This window comes from Leptodactylus fuscus, chromosome 5 (genome assembly GCF_031893055.1).
Source record: "Leptodactylus fuscus isolate aLepFus1 chromosome 5, aLepFus1.hap2, whole genome shotgun sequence".
NCBI lineage: Eukaryota > Metazoa > Chordata > Amphibia > Anura > Leptodactylidae > Leptodactylus > Leptodactylus fuscus.
In genome coordinates, this window is record NC_134269.1 from 137,466,554 (window position 1) to 137,487,513 (window position 20,960).

The following is a 20,960-nucleotide window of genomic DNA, read 5'->3' on the forward strand; positions in this document are numbered from 1 at the left end:
ACCAGCACTCGTGTTTTTGTTCAGGGGGACTGCAGAAACTCATGGACTCCATAGACTATACTTGGGTTTCCGCCCAAAAAGGACGAAAAATGCCGGAGAGAAAAGCACAGGGAAATATATAAGTACTTATACTTCTCCATTATACTCAATCCACTCCTGGGTTTGACTCTAAAAATCACAGCAAAATCTCCAATAACAAAAAAAAAAAAGCTGCGTTTCCGCGATGTGGGCTCTCACCCTATGTTTTCTTTTTTCTTTAGACTAGCATAAAAAAACAGCAGTTTTAGTATATGTGAGATCTTGTTCTTTAACTCCCGTGGCAGCTGGAATTGCTTTATTCACATATTTGAATTTTTTTATGTTTTTACTGAATCTTACAATACTGTGAAAAAATACTTTCCCCGTACAGTTTTCGGGTTTATTTATGCCATGTTCACATTTTTTAGATTATCAAATTTCCATATCGAATATTGCCCCCTAAACCTAAAAACTGTTCCCTCCACCTTTGGCGGCAACAACTACAATCAAGCTTTTGCGATAACTGGCAATGAGTCTTTCATATCTCTAGGAAGGGATTTTGGTCCACTCTTTTTTGCAGAATCATTTTAATTCAGCCACATTGGAGGGTTTTTGCACATGAACGACCTGTTTATGGCCGTGCCGCAGCATCTCAATAGGAATCAAGTCCGGACTTTGACTAAGTCACTGCAAAACCTTAATTTAGTTTTTTCAGCCATTCAGAGGTAGACTTGCTGCTGTACCTTGGATCGTTGTTCTACTGCAGAACCCCAAGTAGGCTTGAGCATAAGGTCACAGACTAATGGCCAGACACTCTCCTTCAATAAGGCTACGTCTTTTACTGGTTAGGAGGTCCTTCCACACAGTTAAATGCCATCTGTGTGGTAACTTGTATTCATCTCATATCATGATCTAGGTGTTGTGTTGTGACATATGAAGAAATGTAATGGGCACAATATGTATAGAGACAGCACTGCCTATGCATTCTCGGGCACCATGAAATCCTTACATCTGCTGTGTATATCCTGTTGCCCCTGCATTTCCTAGCAGTTTGCTTATCACAATTCATATCACCGCATCATTACAGTCTGGCACAATGATTCATTTATCATTGACAATGCTATTCAGGTACACAGATGTGTACACAGAGAAGGTGAAGGGCTGAAAACATGGAATAATTGTCGCTCTTAGATTCTCTTTGGAGACTTTTCTGGTTAAGTGTGGATGTTCACAATCACGAGGATTTTAAGACCTGTGCATTGAAATTTCCTAAAGCTATAGTGCGACATAACTGGCATCTCTAAATTCTACCAGTCTGTGTGAGACATATAACATAGAAAATGTATTAAAACTGACAATTTGTGCCGTCCCAGCCTGAAGTAACAAACACTTTCCTCGGTGTATTGTGCCTATAGACACACAATATAAACAACACTTCTCTAACAATATTGTATTGAGTTAATCATCCTGTCCCGATAACAGCGGCAACTTCCGGGATATGCAATAAACATATTACCACAGGGTTTCTACATGATTTCAAATGCTTCAAACACCTTTCCATTCAGTATAAGGGTGTACAAGGTCTAGTAGTGGTGGGATTGTATGAGTATTCTGAATAATATAGATAGATAGATAGATAGATAGATAGATAGATAGATAGATAGATAGATAGATAGATATTAAATCCATACCAATAGTACCAACTTTAAAATTTAGAATATAGAAAATGTACTATGCTACGAATAATTTTGAAATAATTGTTGAATCTTCCCCAAATTTACACCATGTTATACCTGGTCATGTTTATACCAGAAAATCTGCGACATAGTCAGGCTTTCAAGTTCATAAATATGTCTAATAGTTAGTTCAAACACAGCCAAACCGGCGCCCGAATTTGTATCAGATTCCATCCCGAATCTGCCTCCCATTGAAAGCAATGGTAGGCATATAATGTAGCAGGAAAAGCAGAAAAGAAATCAGCGTCCTTCTTGAAAAAATATATTTACTAGCTTTTAAGGTTAGGGTCCAGTATCTAGATCTGAGCAGGACTATATACTTAGGCTAAGTTCATATCTTCATTGGAGGCTCCATTAGAAGTTTTTTGTCCAGTGAAATGATGGAGCACATAGCGGATACCTGACAGACCCCAGTATAGTTAATAGGATCTGTTGGTGACTGTCATTAGACAATCTGCCTTTATAGCTAAGTCCGTTCTACTGTTCCTATGACTGAGCAGAAGAATGGACTTACAAACAGTGGTGTGAACTCAACCTTACGGTACACCACAATTGAAACTGTTTTCTTTATAGTGCATAGTTTTGAGTACATATAAAAAAAATTACTTTACCTTGCATTGACAGAGAGTGCACTCTGTGCCATGTTTAATCCAAGAAGAGCCTGTAAAACGGACTACATTTGTTTCATCAACACATGTTTTTGTGATGTCGTTGCGTATTATGTCAGCTTGGCAGGGGTCATTGATGCAACGTGGACAGCACTCGCTCTCGGGAACCACACTAAATTCACAGTCAACTTCTGGGCAAGGCAATGGCCAGCAATCTACTTCTCCTTGCTACAAAAATGAAAGAATAGTTATTTCATTGTCTTATTTTGATTTTATCAAGTATTTGATATTCATTTACAAAAATATTTGATTACAAGCTACAGTAGATATCTCATATGTCTCCTCAAAAGCTGATGTACATTTACGCCATTATTTACATCAGCTCCATCATGAAGATAATGATTTTGATTTCAATCAGCTGCCCAGCAATATCAGGACTTGGCCAATATACCGGTTTTATTGTAATGCGCATGTGCGATGATCATTAGTGTATGTACACTATTATATTGAATATTCTTTTTTGAGTATATAAATACGGATGTGCAGTGTTTTAACAACTTAATCTTTGAGGTAATATCTCTGATCTGTATGTGTGAGAATTTATCTTGTGATGGATCCAAACAAGAACACCCATAGGTGTGTATGATGCTATCTTAACTCATGCAATGATGGGGCTTAAAAACATTTCTCTTATCAGCTATCCAACAAACCTTATCTATTAGTGAGAGATCGGTGGAGAGGCGGGAGTAAGGAGATGTTGAAATATGATGCATTTGCAAGGTTTTATAAACCACGGTGGGCAGACATATTGTATTAGTCTCCATTTACCCTTGTGGATGCCCTGGTGTGAGTGAAATATCTTGGGGGAGCTTATATAGTGGTTTTAATAGGCATACGTGTGTTGAATGTGGGCATATATAATGTTAAAATATATTTGCTAATCACAGTCTGTCCTCTATTTCTAGTCTTTTAGTTTATAGCGCAGCAATAAAAGTTATATTTTAGGACAATTAAACAGTTATGTAAATTTATTGTTGGGGGTTAAATCTAAGTTTAGTGCCCCTTAGGGCCTTATTGATGGTCATTTCTGGCATAAGGTATGTGTACTATATATCAGAATTCTATATATGTGCACTGTATATCATGTGTGCTATATACCAGAACTCTATATATGTGCACTGTATATCACGTGTGCTATATATCAGAACTCTATATATGTGCACTGTATATCATGTGCAATCAGAACTATTTCAGTATCTTTTCTTCCATGCAAGAAAGAACGCATTAGATGCCCTACATTTTTCTCCTGAACTTACCAAGCATCTGCACTGCTGACAGTTCTGTACCCAGGTGTCTCCACTTTTATATGTAATGTCTCCACTTTGATGCAGGCATTGACTGCTGAGTCGCGGATCACATTCAGGACAACAAAACAAGTCAACTGTTGGGTTTTCGCAGTCACAAACCATACGACGACACATTACCAACCCCACCTGTGGCGATGCATAAATTATTATTTCACTTTATTACTGTAGTACAAAAAATATATAAAATCATTAAAAAGAAAAGAATCCTGTTTAACTAACCTGGCATGAGCATACTGAGCAGCGATCGTTCTCCAGCACCCATATCTGTCCATTATGCTTGATTTTTCCCTCATGTATACAATCACCAGAACAATTTTTTCCATGTGGACAACGGCAATCATATCCACCATCCAAATTGAAGCAAACAGTATCATTACTGCAGCTGTGTCTTCCCGTAGCACATTCATCAATGTCTATAGAAAACAACACAGTCATGTCCATTACCCTGGAATTCACTCTACAGTAAGATGTATCATTTAGATTTTTATAGCAAGAACGTTTACACAATAGCATTTTTAGAAAGGATATTGGTTACCCATTTAACTGACCAGAATATTAACCTACTACTGAGCTAGAAGATGTAGCAAATGACCTGCAAGCACTTCTGCATTAGCCAGCAATTGGGGTTCATGGAGATGTGGGCGTTCTTCTATCAGTGTGAGAACATGGAAGAGGCACATAAACTGACTGTCAATTTATTGGGGCAATGTGGCTAGCATTGTACTAGGAACACAGGGTCACTTTTACTATTGCTATACAACATATACTTAGCCCAAGCTGTCAGAACATGATCCCAATCTATACACAGTGCATTCACTATGTGATAGATTTGTCACATCTTGCAAGAAGTTAGACACTTTTATCTTTTGACACTTGAAAACTGGCTCTATTTATACATGCTCTTACTTATTTTACAAATCTACCTAGCCACACCCCATAGACACCCGACGTGGAACTCCGACTCATTTTGATAGTAAATCAGCTCTGCCCACTGTAGTTGGCACTTGGTATTTGTAGTAACAGAAATTGCCAGACTGCAGAAAAAATATCCCTGAAAACCTAACCGCATGCATGGCCTTAGCTATTTGTATGCTATGCATGCGTTGCACATGGTGGCTAACTGCAACGGGGCATGTCCAAGCTCATCCCCTATCTCTGAGTACAACTGTATCTTAATTGGAGGCATAGAGGGGACATTTCCCTAAATCAGGGGCACAGGGTGGGAATTTTTCATTATGTGGGCATGGTTAGGTCATTTTTAAATATAGGACAAACTGCAGATATTTTCTTTCATCAGGGTCACAGTGTGATCATTGCCCACCTCCTGCAGGTAGGTTTTCATACACAACAACCTGTAAGCAAACGATTGTTATTTGCACTGTACTTAAATATACCGATAATGTAAGCTGGCGTAGAACAGAGCCATAAAGTAAGGCCTCGATCAATACAAATGATTGCAGCAACATTTACATAAGGAAAAAACAGTATACCTATTTCATTGAAGGATTTTTAGTATGCAGTAAATAAAGATACTGCAAGGGACATAAAATGCATCAACTGATTAGAGAAGTCAGAAGACGTACACTGGAGAGAAATGAGAAGAAGATCACATGACAGTCATAAAGCAGAGCTCTAAACTTCCATAATGAATGACTGAGGCATACATATATCAAATATGGTAGTTTTTATTTACATTTCAGAATGAGATTTCTGATGGATTGCTTGAGTAGGCAAAGACGCATATCGAGAAAATTGAATTTCCAGCCGTTATTAGACCCAAAGATCAATACAGTTTTAATGCATGCACTCATATATTTTCAATGGTAAAGGTATCTACTATATTCATGACTTGGTTTAATAACTTTAACATTTTTCTTTTAAAGGAGATTCATATAGTAGATTGAACTGTAAGTACTATAGGTACGATTCCTTGCAACTTGTACTGAAAATTTGCTGTACCTCACAATGTGCTATATAGTTGTTTAAAGTCACTATATGTAATGCACCTCTGCAGCAGGACCACTTTAACCACAGGACAAATGATACATTTGTTCCCCTTAACCGATACAAATCGAGCAGGAAAGTCCCACAATTCAGGAACTGTTCCATTATGCTGGGTGGCAGATAGCAATTTCAACTCTGTGTCCTTAAGTTGAATACTATGGTGAAGAATGGAGCTATCGGCTTTGGGTGCCAAACTGGAGACATCACTTACAGGTAACTCTGTAGGAACAGGGGTAGGAAAGTATTTTTTTTCTTTAAATTTGAATATAATATATTCCTAGAAAGGTCACTGATGGGGAACAAGGCATTATGTTGGGGCTACTTGAAAGAACATATTATGTGGGCTATTTGAGAGGTGGTCTGCTGGGTAATCTGCATCATGATTAATTAGACTTTTTAACTGAGTCATGCATGATGTTAAGGATGCTGCCCTCTAGAGGGCAGCGTACAGAATGCACTGTTCTCCTAATTACACCCTGGAGAATAGATTTGCATATTTTTTACCCAGAATCCCAAGCGGAGCAGGAATGACTTGTAAGTCTCCATACGCCTATGTAGGCACACACTCTCCCTGATGTGTACGATTATCCCCTGACCCTGGTCTATAGTCTCTCACTCTGCCAAATCAGTATCCCTACACTATGCTGAGGATGGCCCAATAGGCCGAAACAGCGCTGTCCATAGCTGGGAATCTGTTCCTTTTGGAATAGAAATACTAATTTGGCAATTAAATCCGCATCATGATTAATTAGACTTTTTAACTGAGTTATGCAGGATGTTAAAGATGCTGCCCTCTAGAGGGCGGCGTACAGAGTGCACTGTTCTCCTAATTACATCCTGGAGAATAGATTTGCATATTTTTTACCCATATTTGAGTGCACTTTCAAGTTTTCCTATAGGGCGGCCATAATTATAGGGTGAGGTCCCAGTCAGACCAATAGTCATTAGGGTATTGGTTCTGAGTTAGGCATATAGGGCCTTGACAGCAACACCCACTGTCTAGTATTCCTCCTGACTTGTTTTTCACATACCTTCCTCTTATTCTGATATTTGTGTGGCCTCCACTATTGGGTTATAAACCTTTTTGAGTGTTTATTATAGGCGACCTCCTTTTCTTCTTGCAACACCATCTGACTGGTGAGTTGAAACTGTTTATTTTCTTATACGCTGCCGTGCCTGTGTAATATTTGTATACTCTTACTACACACTGGCCCATGTGTTATCTTTCCCTGCATTTTATACATTGGTATTTTAACTTATATTTATTAAAAGTTATGTTTTACAATTTTTTGATCTCTATTGATATCCAATTGGTGGTCTGCTTTGCATAGTGTGAATAGAACTTGAGTGAATAGGTACCTAGATATCTATTGGATTTCATTCTACCATTCATTAACTGTCAGGCCACAAGCCACTGCAGGCCTGTGGCCTAGAAGAAGCTGTGGCTATAACTAAAAAGTCTGCATTGAAACTCCCACTGATGTAATGCGGGAGCATTAGGGGGTATTTTTAATCTCTGATAAACTGGGCAGTATTAATTTAATGTGCTCGAAAAAGAAAAAAAGTATATCCAACACATTGGAAAAGGTTGAATTAAAACATATCTTTAAATTCTAAGACAATGAAGTCCATTAAAAAATTATTGCACAAGACACCAAGCATATGAAATTTTTTTTTCATGTGCTTGGTGTCTTGTGCAATATTTTTTTAATGAACTTAATTGTCTTAGAATTAAAATTTATGTTTTAATTCAACCTTTTCCAATGTGCTGCATATATTTTTTTCTTTTTTGAATACATTATTACAAGTCTGTTCCCGGGGGACCATATCCGTTCATTTGGAATTTGTTTCATACATGTACTGTTGGAGCATTGGCTGTGGACTTTTCGTGTTTGTTTAGTATTAATTTAAGTTGGGTTTCAGGGATATTATTAATTTAAGTGGGTATATAGAGGCATTATTTTTTGGGACAATGTGGGTATTATTAATTTACAATGGATTTTTATATTATATAACTGGTGGTGGAAACTAGATAGGAACTATATGTAGGTAAGAACAATGAGGGTTACATGTCTGAAAAAGTAAGCAGCCAATGTCTTGGTTGCAAACTGTATAGAGGCAAATAATGGTCGGAAGAAGTGGTCATGACGGTCGGACCCAGATGAAAGAGATAGGAAATGTCAACAATTACAGAGATGTCACCAGTAAGACATTTTTCCTGTACTGTATTAACTTAAATGGTCAACAGAGCTCTGTATAGAGCAGATACCTACTACTATATGGTCACTGTATGATGGTAACTTAGGTATACATGGGTAGTGGCTAATTCAGATGTGTTTTTATGACTCCAATCCCCTTGTGCTCAACCCCTAGCTATGTCTATGCCCATTCCCTGTTCTGATAAGCCACCTCCCTTGTCTAGAGAGAGGCAGTGTAAAAGCACTGACTAGATTCATTAGTAAGTCTGCCCCCAGCACATTAACCAGGACCTTAGCGTATATGTCACTAAACAACATGAATTTCAGCTCTGGTTTTCCTTAATGTACAGGAATTGACACTAAATTGTGTTTTCAGTAATTTTATTCCCTAAATTTATTAGGGAAACTGTACAAAGAAGGAAGCTGTAGTACCCTGCCAGTCATCTCTAGCCTGGATACAAGATGAGATACAGACAGTTGGACATTAAGTCATACAGGTTCCAAATTGTAGCACATTTGCCTAAATATGTTGCAGCTGGGTCTGTAGATCCTGCACACTTGTAGGTTGCTGAAGCTTGTGTAGTTGCTCACATAAATGGCAATAAGGAAGGCCAAGGAAGTGACCTGTCATTCACAGCCAGTCTCCATAGTCTTTATTTGTGTTGTAAGTGAAAACATTCCTGTGAAACCTTGGCTGTATGTGGGTGAGCATTATCCTGAAGAAAAATGTCAGCTGTAAGCCCTCCCGTTAGAGACAACACGTGTGGCGTCTGAATGCCCTGCACTTATCACCGAGCTGTTATTGTCCCTCATATCAGTACTAAGGGTGCCTGACTGTCATATGTGATGGCTCCTCATATCAGCACACAAGCAGTTGGGGAAGTATGTAGCTTCACAACAAAGGCAAGATTGATGCGCTCAACATGAGTCCTCCATACTCAAAACTGACTACCTATTCTGGATTCTTCTTAAACAAATAGATGCTCTTGTCATCTTCCTTATCCTTCGTGATGCTTCTAGACTTCAAATGTCTTGGCTTTCGTATTGGCGTTGGAATCAAGGCTGGAGCCGGAGAGTGAGATAGATGCTCAAGATAGTGAAGCAGCAGGGACCAGACGAAGAGCTTGTATACGCAAAATGGCTGTTGCCCTGGTGCTCTATGTGCCTTCCTCCGTATGCTAATATTTTTAATGGACATGAATAAAGTCTGATGTTTTAAGATTTGTTAAGTGCCTTCCCCTACTTCGTTTTGGTTAGTAATTTCTATCTGAGTGCACTTTTTTTTTTTATTTTTTATTTTTTTGTCAATGGGTCATAGATTGTTTTATAGCTTCAACTATGTTGTCAGCTTAAAATCCTTTAAAGATTTTATAGTCAGGAGTTGGTTTTATGAATACATTTTACACTGTGAGTTTAGACTTATCTCATTGTCATTGATGTGGAAACTGAAATGATCTGCGGTTGCTATGCAACCAAACATTGCAAATAGGTAACAAGGGTTTCTGGACACTAATGGATGGCATAAGTCAGTGTTTCTTTATTGAGACATTACATACATTCACACTCTCTCTCCACACACACAGTACATATATATATATATATATATATATATATTAGCTATAACCTGCGACTTCGTCCGCTGTCCCCTGACCCTTGAGCGATCCACCTGCAGTGCGGGCCGTGGCCCCCCATGGGCCTTTCCTTGTGGCCAGCGCGGTCACCTCCCACAGCGTCGTGGGCCGGGACTCCACGGCCCCGCTGCTACACCTCCGGTCCTCCCCTTTCCCTCCACCCGCGCCCCAGGCTCTCCCCTTACCCCCCACCCGCGTCCCCGGCCCCCGTTCCCCCTTTAGAGTTACAGTCACCTCCTACATCTACCCCTACCCCCCAGACCACCCACCCGTGACCTTGGTTACCCTCCCCCACCTTTCCACATGTGCAATCTGGCCCCCCTCCCCCCTACTTGCCTTCTGCCCTCTGGTGTGAAACCCGACCCCCCGGCCCCCTCTCTAACCCTTACCACCACCACCTCCCCCAAACTAGCACCCCCCCGGCCCATACTGATCACCCGTGCCCCCCACCCCTCAACCCCTTAAGCAAGCCAGCGATCCTTGTTCCCGCAGCACTCACCATGTAGATGCTGGGGAGCTGTGTGTCCGTTCAGTATGTGCGGTCCTTTTCGTGCTGCGTGTTCCCGGTTGCAGTTCAAGGGTAGGTGCGGCTGAGCTTGTTCGGGCCGGGTGCGCTGCTGCATGCTACGCCATCCTGAGGCAATGTGTGGCCGGGCGGCATGTCAGCGGCGTTCGGAAAAATAGGAGTGGTGTCTAACTACCTGTGCTGACGTCATGCCCGGGCCAACAGTGGACCAGGCGACAACTTTTGAGGGTCGCGGTGGTGTTTTGGGGTGTGAGACACTTTTAAAGTAGCCTATTACCCCTTCCTGGCCAATATGTAGGTGTGTGTGAAATTTCTAGGAAATCCATTCAGCTGTTCGAGTGTGATTGAGGAACAAACATCCAAACTCACAAACTTTCACATTTATATATATATATATGTTACAGGCAATGTATGAAAAGCAGGCATTGTAGGCAATTCCTAGGCATTGTATAGAATAGGCAATGTATGAAATAGGAGAATCGTTACATACTTTGCCTAGGCATTGTATAGAATACCTAGACATTCTATAGAGTGCCGAATGCTATTTAGACAAAGTATGGAAAGCCAAATGAGCTTCATAAAGTACATGAAATAATAACTCAGTGAGTCAGTGACGTAATACTGGATAATACAGACTCCTTCTTTAACAGGATAAATGAGTTAACTTTTGTTTTCTACATTCATCACATCATAGCGATTCAGCAACCAATAATTCCTGGGTTCCTTCTTCGTAGTCATTTTTGGACATCATTGATTAACTTCTGGTAAATAGTTTGGCTTAAGCAAATACTGTGTTTTGGCAGAATTCTCTCGAATTTTGGACAGTTCCTCGTTGAATCCTTGTTTCATGTCCTTCTCCAACACTCCAGCTTGCTCCTCTTCCTCCCACATTTTCATGGACATTCATTCATGAACAAAACAAACTAACTCGAATTTAAGACTGAGGCAACGGCAGAAACCGTTGGGTTCATGCTAGAAGTGAAGCACGCGATTGTAGATGCTGAACTAAGTGTAAGCCTGAGGCAACGGTAGAGATCATCATCGTATTGGGCGGCGGGTTCATGCTAGAAGCGCGCGATTGGAGATGCTAGTGCCTTGCCGAGCCTAAGCGAGAGAATGTCACCTATTTAATACTTTGTTGCTTTCTCATTTGGCATTGTATAGAATGCCTAGGCAATGTGTGAAATGCCGAATCATTTCATACATCGCTAGTTTTAGGCATTCTATACAATGCATAGGCATTCTATAGAATGCCGGTAACTATATATATATATTATATATATATATATCCTTTTTTGGTTTTTCAATTAGACTCCTGCCTGGTGTTGTGTCTCAGGGCTCTTTGGATGACTGAAATCAATCTCAAACAACTGTGATAATTAGTTCGCCAGGTGAGCCTGATTAAGAGAAACCTACTTAAAGAGGACCTTTCACCAATTTGGGCACAGGCAGTTCTATATACTGCTGGAAAGACGACAGTTCGCTGAATTCAGCGCACTGTCGGCTTTCCCGATCTGTTCCCCGGGTAAAGAGCTATCGGTCCTGGTACCGTAACTGCAGAGCGCTTGCTCCTGTGGACTCCTTCCAGACGGGAGGCAAGCGCTAATGTCGCTAAGCGCTATCGCATTCGGCATATCAATGCTGGTTCTGCAGCAGGCTTGTCCTTGCTAGTCAGGAGAGCTGGCAGCTTGCGGTTATGCGGGGGCTGACTTTTTCTCATATGAATGCATTGATCAGCGTTGATTGACCGAATGCTATACAGTGTACAGCATTTGGCCAATCAACACTGGTTCTGACAGAGGCTCGTCTGTGACGAGGTGGAGTCTAAGATCGGACCACAGCAGTCTCCATTGTTTTCCGATCTTAGACTCAGCCTCATCAAAGATGAGCCTCTGGCAGAACCAGCGTTGATTGGCTGAATGCTGTACACTGTATAGCATTCGGCCAATCAATGCTGGCCAATGCATTCCTATGAGAAAAAGTCAGCTCCTGCATAACCGAAAGCTGCCAGCTCTCCTGACTAGCAAAAAGAGCCTGCTGCAGAACCAGCATTGGTTTACACTGTACAGCATTCGGCCAATCAATGCTGGTTCTGAATCAAATCTTTACTGCGAATAGGAGTAGTATTCGAAAGAGTACGAGTATTTCGAATACTGTAGTATCCTATCAAATACCTACTCGATTGAATACTACTCGCTCATCTCTATTCTTTAGAATACCCTATGTACAGTGGGGCAAAAAAGTATTTAGTCAGTCACCAATAGTGCAAGTTCCACCACTTAAAAAGATGAGAGGTGTCTGTAATTTACATCACACGTAGACCTCAACTATGAGAGACAAAATGAGAAAACAAATCCAGAAAATCACATTGTCTGATTTTGTAAGAATTTATTTGCAAATTATGGTAGAAAATAAGTATTTGGTCACCTACAAACAATCAAGATTTCTGGCTCTCACAGACCTGTAACTTCTTCTTTAAGAGTCTCCTCTTTCCTCCACTCATTACCTGTAGTAATGGCACCTGTTTAAACTTGTTATCACTATAAAAAGACACCTGTGCACACCCTCAAACAGTCAGACTCCAAACTCCACTATGGTGAAGACCAAAGAGCTGTCAAAGGACACCAGAAACAAAATTGTAGCCCTGTACCAGGCTGGGAAGACTGAATCTGCAATAGGCAATCAGCTTGGATTGAAGAAATCAACTGTGGGAGCAATAATTAGAAAATGGAAGACATACAAGACCACTGATAATCTCCCTCGCTCTGGGGCTCCACGCAAAATCTCACCCCGTGGGGTCAAAATGATCACAAGAACGGTGAGCAAAAATCCCAGAACCACGCGGGGGGACCTAGTGAATGAACTGCAGAGAGCTTGGACCAATGTAACAAAGCCTACCATCAGTAACACACTACGCCGCCAGGGACTCAGATCCTGCAGTGCCAGACGTGTCCCACTGCTTAAGCCAGTACATGTCCGGGCCCGTCTGAAGTTTGCTAGAGAGCATTTGGATGATCCAGAAGAGTATTGGGAGAATGTCCTATGGTCTGATGAAACCAAACTGGAACTGTTTGGTAGAAACACCACTTTACGTGTTTGGAGGAAAAAGAATACTGAGTTGCATCCATCAAACACCATACCTACTGTAAAGCATGGGGGTGGAAACATCATGCTTTGGGGCTGTTTCTCTGCAAAGGGGCCAGGACGACTGATCCGGGTACATGAAAGAATGAATGGGGCCAAGTATCGTGAGATTTTGAGTGCAAACCTCCTTCCATCAGCAAGGGCATTGAAGATGAAACGTGGCTGGGTCTTTCAACAGGACAATGATCCAAAGCACACTGCCAGGGCAACGAAGGAGTGGCTTTGTAAGAAGCATTTCAAGGTCCTGGAGTGGCCTAGCCAGTCTCCAGATCTCAACCCTATAGAAAACCTTTGGAGGGAGTTGAAAGTCCGTGTTGCCAAGCGACAGCCCCAAAACATCACTGCTCTAGAGGAGATCTGCATGGAGGAATGGGCCAACATACCAACAACAGTGTGTGCCAACCTTGTGAAGACTTACAGAAAACGTTTGACCTCTGTCATTGCCAACAAAGGATATATAACAAAGTATTGAGATGAAATTTTGTTGCTGACCAAATACTTATTTTCCACCATAATTTGCAAATAAATTCTTACAAAATCAGACAATGTGATTTTCTGGATTTGTTTTCTCATTTTGTCTCTCATAGCTGAGGTCTACCTATGATGTAAATTATAGACGCCTCTCATCTTTTTAAGTGGTGGAACTTGCACTATTGGTGACTGACTAAATACTTTTTTGCCCCACTGTATGTATGTATGTATGTATTAACCACAAGTATGTTAAATAGGAGCATAAAAATTACACATTTTACTGGACTCTAGAACAACACTATCCCAAAATATTATTCTAGAAAAAGTAATGTCAACCAATTGTCAGTTATGTGTTATCTTATTGCATAGGCTAAATGTAGATAGAACCCAAGAGGGTTCATTGTCTTATTTCCTCTTTAAATTGATGCTATGCGCAGGCATGGACTTCTGCCTCTTGAAAGCTGGAGAAAGAGATTCATTAAAATGCATCATGTTTAATAGAACAGCGAATTTTCAGCACTAATTAATATTCATCTCCATATTTCCATGTATCCAAAGTTACAATGTATATCATGTGTTATACATCTGTATTATTATCAGCATGGCAAAAGAGAACATTTTTCAGGCAACAGCTATGCGGGGGTGTTTTTTCCTTTCTTTTTTTTTTTCCACATCTAATCCTTGTACAGCACCTGACTTTAAAAGATAGTGCTGCATTTAGTTTGTATGGCCATTGTAATTGATTTTATTTCTCCTAGAGGCCTATTCAGTCACCAGAAAGAATATAATTTGTACTTCAGATGGAAGCACCACATAGTGTTACTTAGCCTTTTATTTATGTGGTTTTACAGAGCAGAGGAGAGATTCGCAGACATGAAATAAATGCATTTCTACTAATCCCCTCTCTCTTTCCTCCATGAATAGATAGAGCGGAAACTACAAAGCCTTTCTTCATCATATTTGTGGAGTTATAGGAACAGCCTGATTGTAAACAGAAATGTTCATCTCGATTTCTAAACCTCACAAAATCAGATTGAAAAATCCGATTCTAGCGCTGTACGTAAATGAAGACTGTTTCATATGCATAGAAGACTATTTTTTAACCAAAAAGATGCGATTTTATGATGATGTTACATTATCTCATAAAAACCTTTGAAGCACTGGGAATGTGAATACTGACCTTCACATGACTCTCCCCCCAGAGAGAACATCCCATTGTCATGGTAGCCGTCTCTGCATTCACAGTGGTACCAGCCTGGTAGGTTAATGCAGTTAGCACGGCTGTCACACTGAACAAATCCTTCGGCACATTCATCAATGTCTAATAAGTAGACACAAAAAAAGTAAATCAGCTTAGTCCATGAACAAATACACTGTGTTATATCATCTCTGAATACATTTTATCCCCAGTCACTGGCTACAGGTGTGAACAAATACTTCCCGAACATCTGTTGCTTCTTCCTACAAGGAAAACCCTCTGTCATATTTTATAACAGAATCATATTAAATATTTGGAACAGAAAATGAATAACTTTGTAACATTTCAACAATACAATAACATCCCCATTACGTAAAATAATAAAATCTCAATCACTATTTCTTAAGTAGTATACTATTCAATAATTTCTAGAAACTTACCTTTTTCCATAATCTGTGATAAATTATATGTCATGCCACTGGTACAGTAGTATATTAACATAAAATGCACAAAATGAGATGACATATAAAAAAAAATTATTTAATGTAATATGGGATAAAAGGCCACCATATTGTGTGGAAGAAATGTTACTTACTGTATAGAACTGAGGCTTTTGCTTGTTTGCTATTGCTTCAAGGCACATACTAATTTTCAATGTTGTAGACAAAAATGGTTCGGGACACCCAGGTTGGATTGGACAAGGTGCGCACTTTAGTTAAAGAGGACCTTTCATCAGATTGGGCACAGGCAGTTCTATATACTGCTGGAAAGCTGACAGTGCGCTGAATTCAGCGCACTGTCGGCTTTCCCGATCTGTGCCCCGGGTAAAGCACTATCGGTCCTGGTACCATAGTGCTTTACAGTGAAAAGGGCGTTTCTGACAGTTAGCCAGGGACGCCCTTCTGCACAGCAGCGCCTATCACGCTGTACAGTGTGAGCGGGGAGGACCGCCCCCTCCCTCTGCTCACAGTGCTTGTCCATAGATGAGTATTATCAGGAGCGGGAGGGGGGCCTTCCTCCCCGCTCCACAGTACAGTGCGATAGGCACTGCTGGGCAGAAGGGCGTCCCTGGCTAAGTGTCAGAAACGCCCTTTTCACTGTAAAGCGCTACAGTATCGGGACCGATAGCGCTTTACCCGGGGCACAGATCGGGAAAGCCGACAGTGCGCTGAATTCAGCGCACGGTCAGCTTTCCAGCAGTATATAGAACTGCATGTGCCCGATATGATGAAAGGTCCTCTTTAAGTCTGACTTTTGATTGTGTGCACTTGATAAAGTGATTGTGATACCAAAACGCGTAGTGCTTCTTGTTTCCAATAAAGAGTGATTCATTCCCAACTCCATGAAGCGAGACCTCTTTCTTACTTAAAGTGTGCACCTTGTCCAATCCAATGTGGGTGTCCTGCCCAATTTTTGTCCACATTGTTTGATGTCTCCACGTGACATAAGGACAGGATCACTGCCACCCAAATTGGGTTTCCCCTAAGCTTATTTGTAGTTGTGACCTATTCATAACTCTAGAAGGTAAGAGGCTATCTTGGCTCTCCTACTTCCAACTATCAGCATTATAACACATTCTTGAAAAATTGTGTTACACTATGTGCTGCTCTGCGTTTCTCTGTGTTTTATGAGTAATTTTCAATGTTGGACTTGGGTTTCAGGACCCACTAAAGTAAACCATCCTGAGGTTCATACTTAGAACGTGTTTCTTTGCATAGAAAAGCAGAGATGCAGTAAATTAATATATATATAATGTATTTCTGAATCCTTTGCCACAAACCTATAGATCAATATGCTCAGCTCCTCTTGCTGTATACCATGCTGCCAACAGATATGACTCCATATGCAACCTGACACGTTCCCCATTAAGTCAAGGAAGAACCCCAGTCCTGAGAACTCCAGTCGGACATTAAAAATTAGTATATGCCTTGAAGCAATGGCAGACAAGTTATATACAGTAGGTGAGATTTCATTCGCATTATATCCCCCACATAGACTAGTGTTGAATTTTAATGGCTTTAATGGCAGACTCCAAATGACCTCGATTGTTTCAAAGTGTTGGCCGAATATAGGATCCTCTATTCTTTCTAGTGGGCGAGTCCTCCTGGGATTGGGATACAACCAGCAATATTTCCATCATTTTACTTTAGGCAAAAGTTGATCCCCACCCCCCTAATTTAAGTAGGAATATAAACAACTACATTGTCTTAGTATACTATATATCTTACACCATATATTGTCCCCAGTGCATATGTAGCCTTATCATACATTCCATTCCAGAGGAATATTGTCTTCATTACGACAGTAATCTATCCTTTCGAAAACCAATGTTCTGCAGGTTATGATCAAAGGCATCAGGGCTCCTGCCTTGTACCATCATAGCACATGTCATTCTTATACTGTTCAGGTGAAAGAAAGTCACATTCACTTTGCAGACCTATCACCCAATCTCTGATCAAAATACCTCAGTTTAACAGCAAGAGACATTTCTGTAGCAAGTAACCTGCTTATTTCTACTGGCACAAATGAAGGGCTGAATAAAAGCAGACAGTAGATACACAGTTGGTATTTTTATTGTAAAGCATGCATAATATATGTATTTTCACATCCATAATATGCTGTCGAGGGCCACCAAATTCAAGTTTTACAATCTTTATTTCCGTGAAACCATTTGATAGTCTTACAGTAAGCTGTAGAATATTCTAATACTAAGTCATTTTAATTCATCATCATGAAAATTACTGAAATGGCTTCAATTTTCAGATTGGGGAATGACTGCTTATAAAACACAGTAAACCTGGCATGAAAAGCTATTGAAAATGAAGGCATTAAACGAAACTACAGTGCAATGATGCTAATATAGCTAAATTGTTATCTGCATACTTAAATAGCCAACGTGTCAGCACTTTCTGGTTTGGACTATGTGAACAACCGTTTTAATTTATTTCCGTGCACTTAGAGAGGAAGCGTGTAGAATCAATAGAAATTAAAACTTTATTTACTCAGCACTCACAAAGTTGCTCTTTTAAGTGTCTTTGGAAGTAACAAGAAGTTTCTAACTTGAAAGTGAAATTTGCCATAGAAGCAGAACAGCATTGAAAATAAGGATACAGATGGAGGGTATTGTAGCTTCGGAAAACAGAGCAAACAGTTCTTGTCAATATTTTAGGATAAATCAGCCATTACATGAACACCCGCACAAACGTGTTACTATTGTTAATGGCCTTAAACATACTCAAGGGATTTTCAATCTATGCTAATAGAAACCATATTCTCGAAGTGAAAATTAAGATCATTAAAATTGTCAACTAGACTAAGAACTAATGAGAGAATCTCTGTGTGTCATGGATAATACTTATTCTATGCATTATTCTATTGATTTCTGTGAACTAGGGAGGAGACAGCAGAGCAGATATATTCCCCCAGCAACTGGTTTCAGTCATCACTAAAGACAGCCTGATGCAGAATTAAAGGGGTTGTCCCATCACAAGGATCCTATCTATACTGCTTGATAATGTGAATGTAAGACTTTTCCTAAATACATTGCTTCAGCAAAACTGCTTTGTTTATCCACTATCTTACTTTATTCAATTCATTGTTGACACAGCCCTTGACTTATCTGGTCAAAAGTCAAGTGATGTAGCTGCCTGCCTGGGAGGGAGGAGGGGGCTAAGTGCATGGGAGCGAGCCTGTGTCTGTAGCTATTCCTGTCTAGGGGGGTAGTTTACACTTTGGGGGGAAGGGGCCGCCAATACAGACCCGGCATCCGCTGTAATAGAGAGGCGGATGCCGGGGAGGGTTAGACGCCAGTACAGGTGCCGGGGCCTGCGACATCGCTACGCTCCTGCCCTGCATGAAGCCAGCAGCGGCAGGAGCGATGCTGCTATTCCGGAGGAGGGGGTGGAGGAGCGGAATAGCAGCATCACTCCTGCTGCTGCTGGCTTCATGCAGGGCAGGAGCGTAGCGATGTCGCAGGCACCTGTGCCAGCGTCTAACCCTCCCCGGCATCCACCTTTCTATTACAGTGGACGCTGGGTCTGTATTGGCATTGTGAAGGTTGGGAACTGACTGGTTTCACCATCTATTCGCTTACGTCCAATGCCTAGCTGCATCGGGAGCGCGCACGCAGGGCCAGCGGCATAGAAGCGACATCATCTTGCCGCTGGCTTTGCATATGTAACCCCGTCCACATATGACACAACAAAGCAGGAAGAAAGAAGATTTTACAGCAGCGAAGACTGGTGAGTATGCGACGTGGGAAAACCCCTTTAATGATGTTGCTCCTATTGACCTCAATAGGAGCTGCGGAAATGTCCATTCAATTAGCTCCCTCTTGTGGTACCAGTGGGCAGTCACAATTCTAATTCAGTTGTACAAGACAACAAAATCAAGACAAGGTGGGTAAATTTCAATTACAAAAGTGTCACCCCCCTTCCCCAACCTCTCCAGCTACATTTTGTCCAAACTTGTACAACATCTTTAAGTTTACAGCTGTGTAAAAGGAAAACTTATACCAGCACAATATGAGGGGGCACTCTGCTGTATTGTTTAATATAGGGATCTTTGTTGGCTCTACTATGAAGGCAGATTCTTGGCACTATTAATGTGATCAATGTGTTAGCACTGTTAGTAAAAATACAAATAGGGGCACATTATAAAAAGGGAAAAATGGATTGTAGCCTGAAGCCTGAGGCTGCAAGGGTGCCCAACAGCAAGTCATTGCCCATTTGTCCGATTATAATCCAACCTTGTAATCAACGGTATTGGCATTCACAGATGCTGTTGTTAACTGTTGTGGGGCAGCCGGGGTATACTGAAGGTGAGTATTTGTTGGGTGACTCCACCCCAAAATCAGCAGCTCATTATGTTGTGTGAATGGGCTCCTTAATCCATTTCTGGATACGATACTTATACTAGTTTTCAAGCCAAGTATATACTATATTTTCTAAGCCAACAGACCTTATTATACCCATGAAGCTTCCATGAGGGGCAATATCAAATAACTTTGAAACAATACTTAGAATAAATATGACAGTATGATGGCGTGAAATATATAGATGTACAAGATGGTGTATGACTATGGGATATTGTGACAATACTACATCCGAACACAAGGCACAAATACTGTATTTTGCAAGTAGGGACATCTTTTGTGCAATTATTTTAATATAAAACATACTGCTATTTTACAGATTGGGTTGACCCATTAGGAACATAAATTATAGTCTTTTAATAAATATCATTAAAAGTTATAAGACTCTTGTTTGAAAATATCCATAATATTGTATGCTTGAACCCTGATAATCGACAGAGAAACAACATGCACCATAGGCCATTGCCCTAACCATCTGTGGTTTATATTACAGCATGGTTCCCTCCAAAGCTACAACACAAAGCCAGATGTAACATAGTGAGAAGAAAGATAAAGAACATACTGCTATGTGCACATCTAGGCCAGCATTACACTACACTAAATATTTACTAATGGATCTGTTAATGAACCATAAGTAGGTTATTTCACATAATGCTTCCAAATACTGTTTTATATTTGCATATTACTTTATAAAATGACTCAAGAATCATTCTTGATTGTACTGAACCTGAACATTTCTAAAGGCATTTTTAACAGCTTAGTATAAACCACACATTTCCAGACAATATACATGGCATAGTTAAGCTTCTCACACTGCAGGAATCCTACTAAATTATTAATATATAACTAAATTTAGCTGCATGCATTCTCTCAAGTAACATGGACACTGTGACTAAATAATAGCAGTCATACTGAGAAACTCTCCCTAATATGCATATATAATCTGCTGTAAAATAAATAATATTCAGCTCAGGTTAAATACTCCTGGTTCTAAATAATTTATTAATAAAAATGTTACTGTTACAGCATTAAATTGGTATGCACATCTTAACAAGCTTTCCCCTATCAACAGAATAACTTGCAGATTGGTTAGGGTTTGACTGCTCAGACCCCTACCCATCAGGAGAATGTAGAGTTCAGTCTCCCATTCTGAATGAAGCAGTGGTTGAGCCAGTGCACACAGCAC

General features: G+C 40.4%; 1 protein-coding gene across 1 annotated transcript in view; it reads right to left on the bottom strand.

Annotated features, from left to right (window-relative positions):
- Window positions 1–20,960, bottom strand: part of NELL2 (neural EGFL like 2) — a 218,757-nt gene that overhangs the window by 15,952 nt on the left and 181,845 nt on the right. Inside the window, exons 16-19 of the mRNA XM_075274344.1 lie at window positions 14,884–15,024; window positions 3,949–4,142; window positions 3,679–3,855; window positions 2,366–2,590 (exon numbers count right to left, since the gene is read on the bottom strand). Coding sequence (XP_075130445.1) covers window positions 2,366–2,590; window positions 3,679–3,855; window positions 3,949–4,142; window positions 14,884–15,024 — 737 coding nt within the window. The remainder of the gene's footprint in view (window positions 1–2,365; window positions 2,591–3,678; window positions 3,856–3,948; window positions 4,143–14,883; window positions 15,025–20,960) is intronic.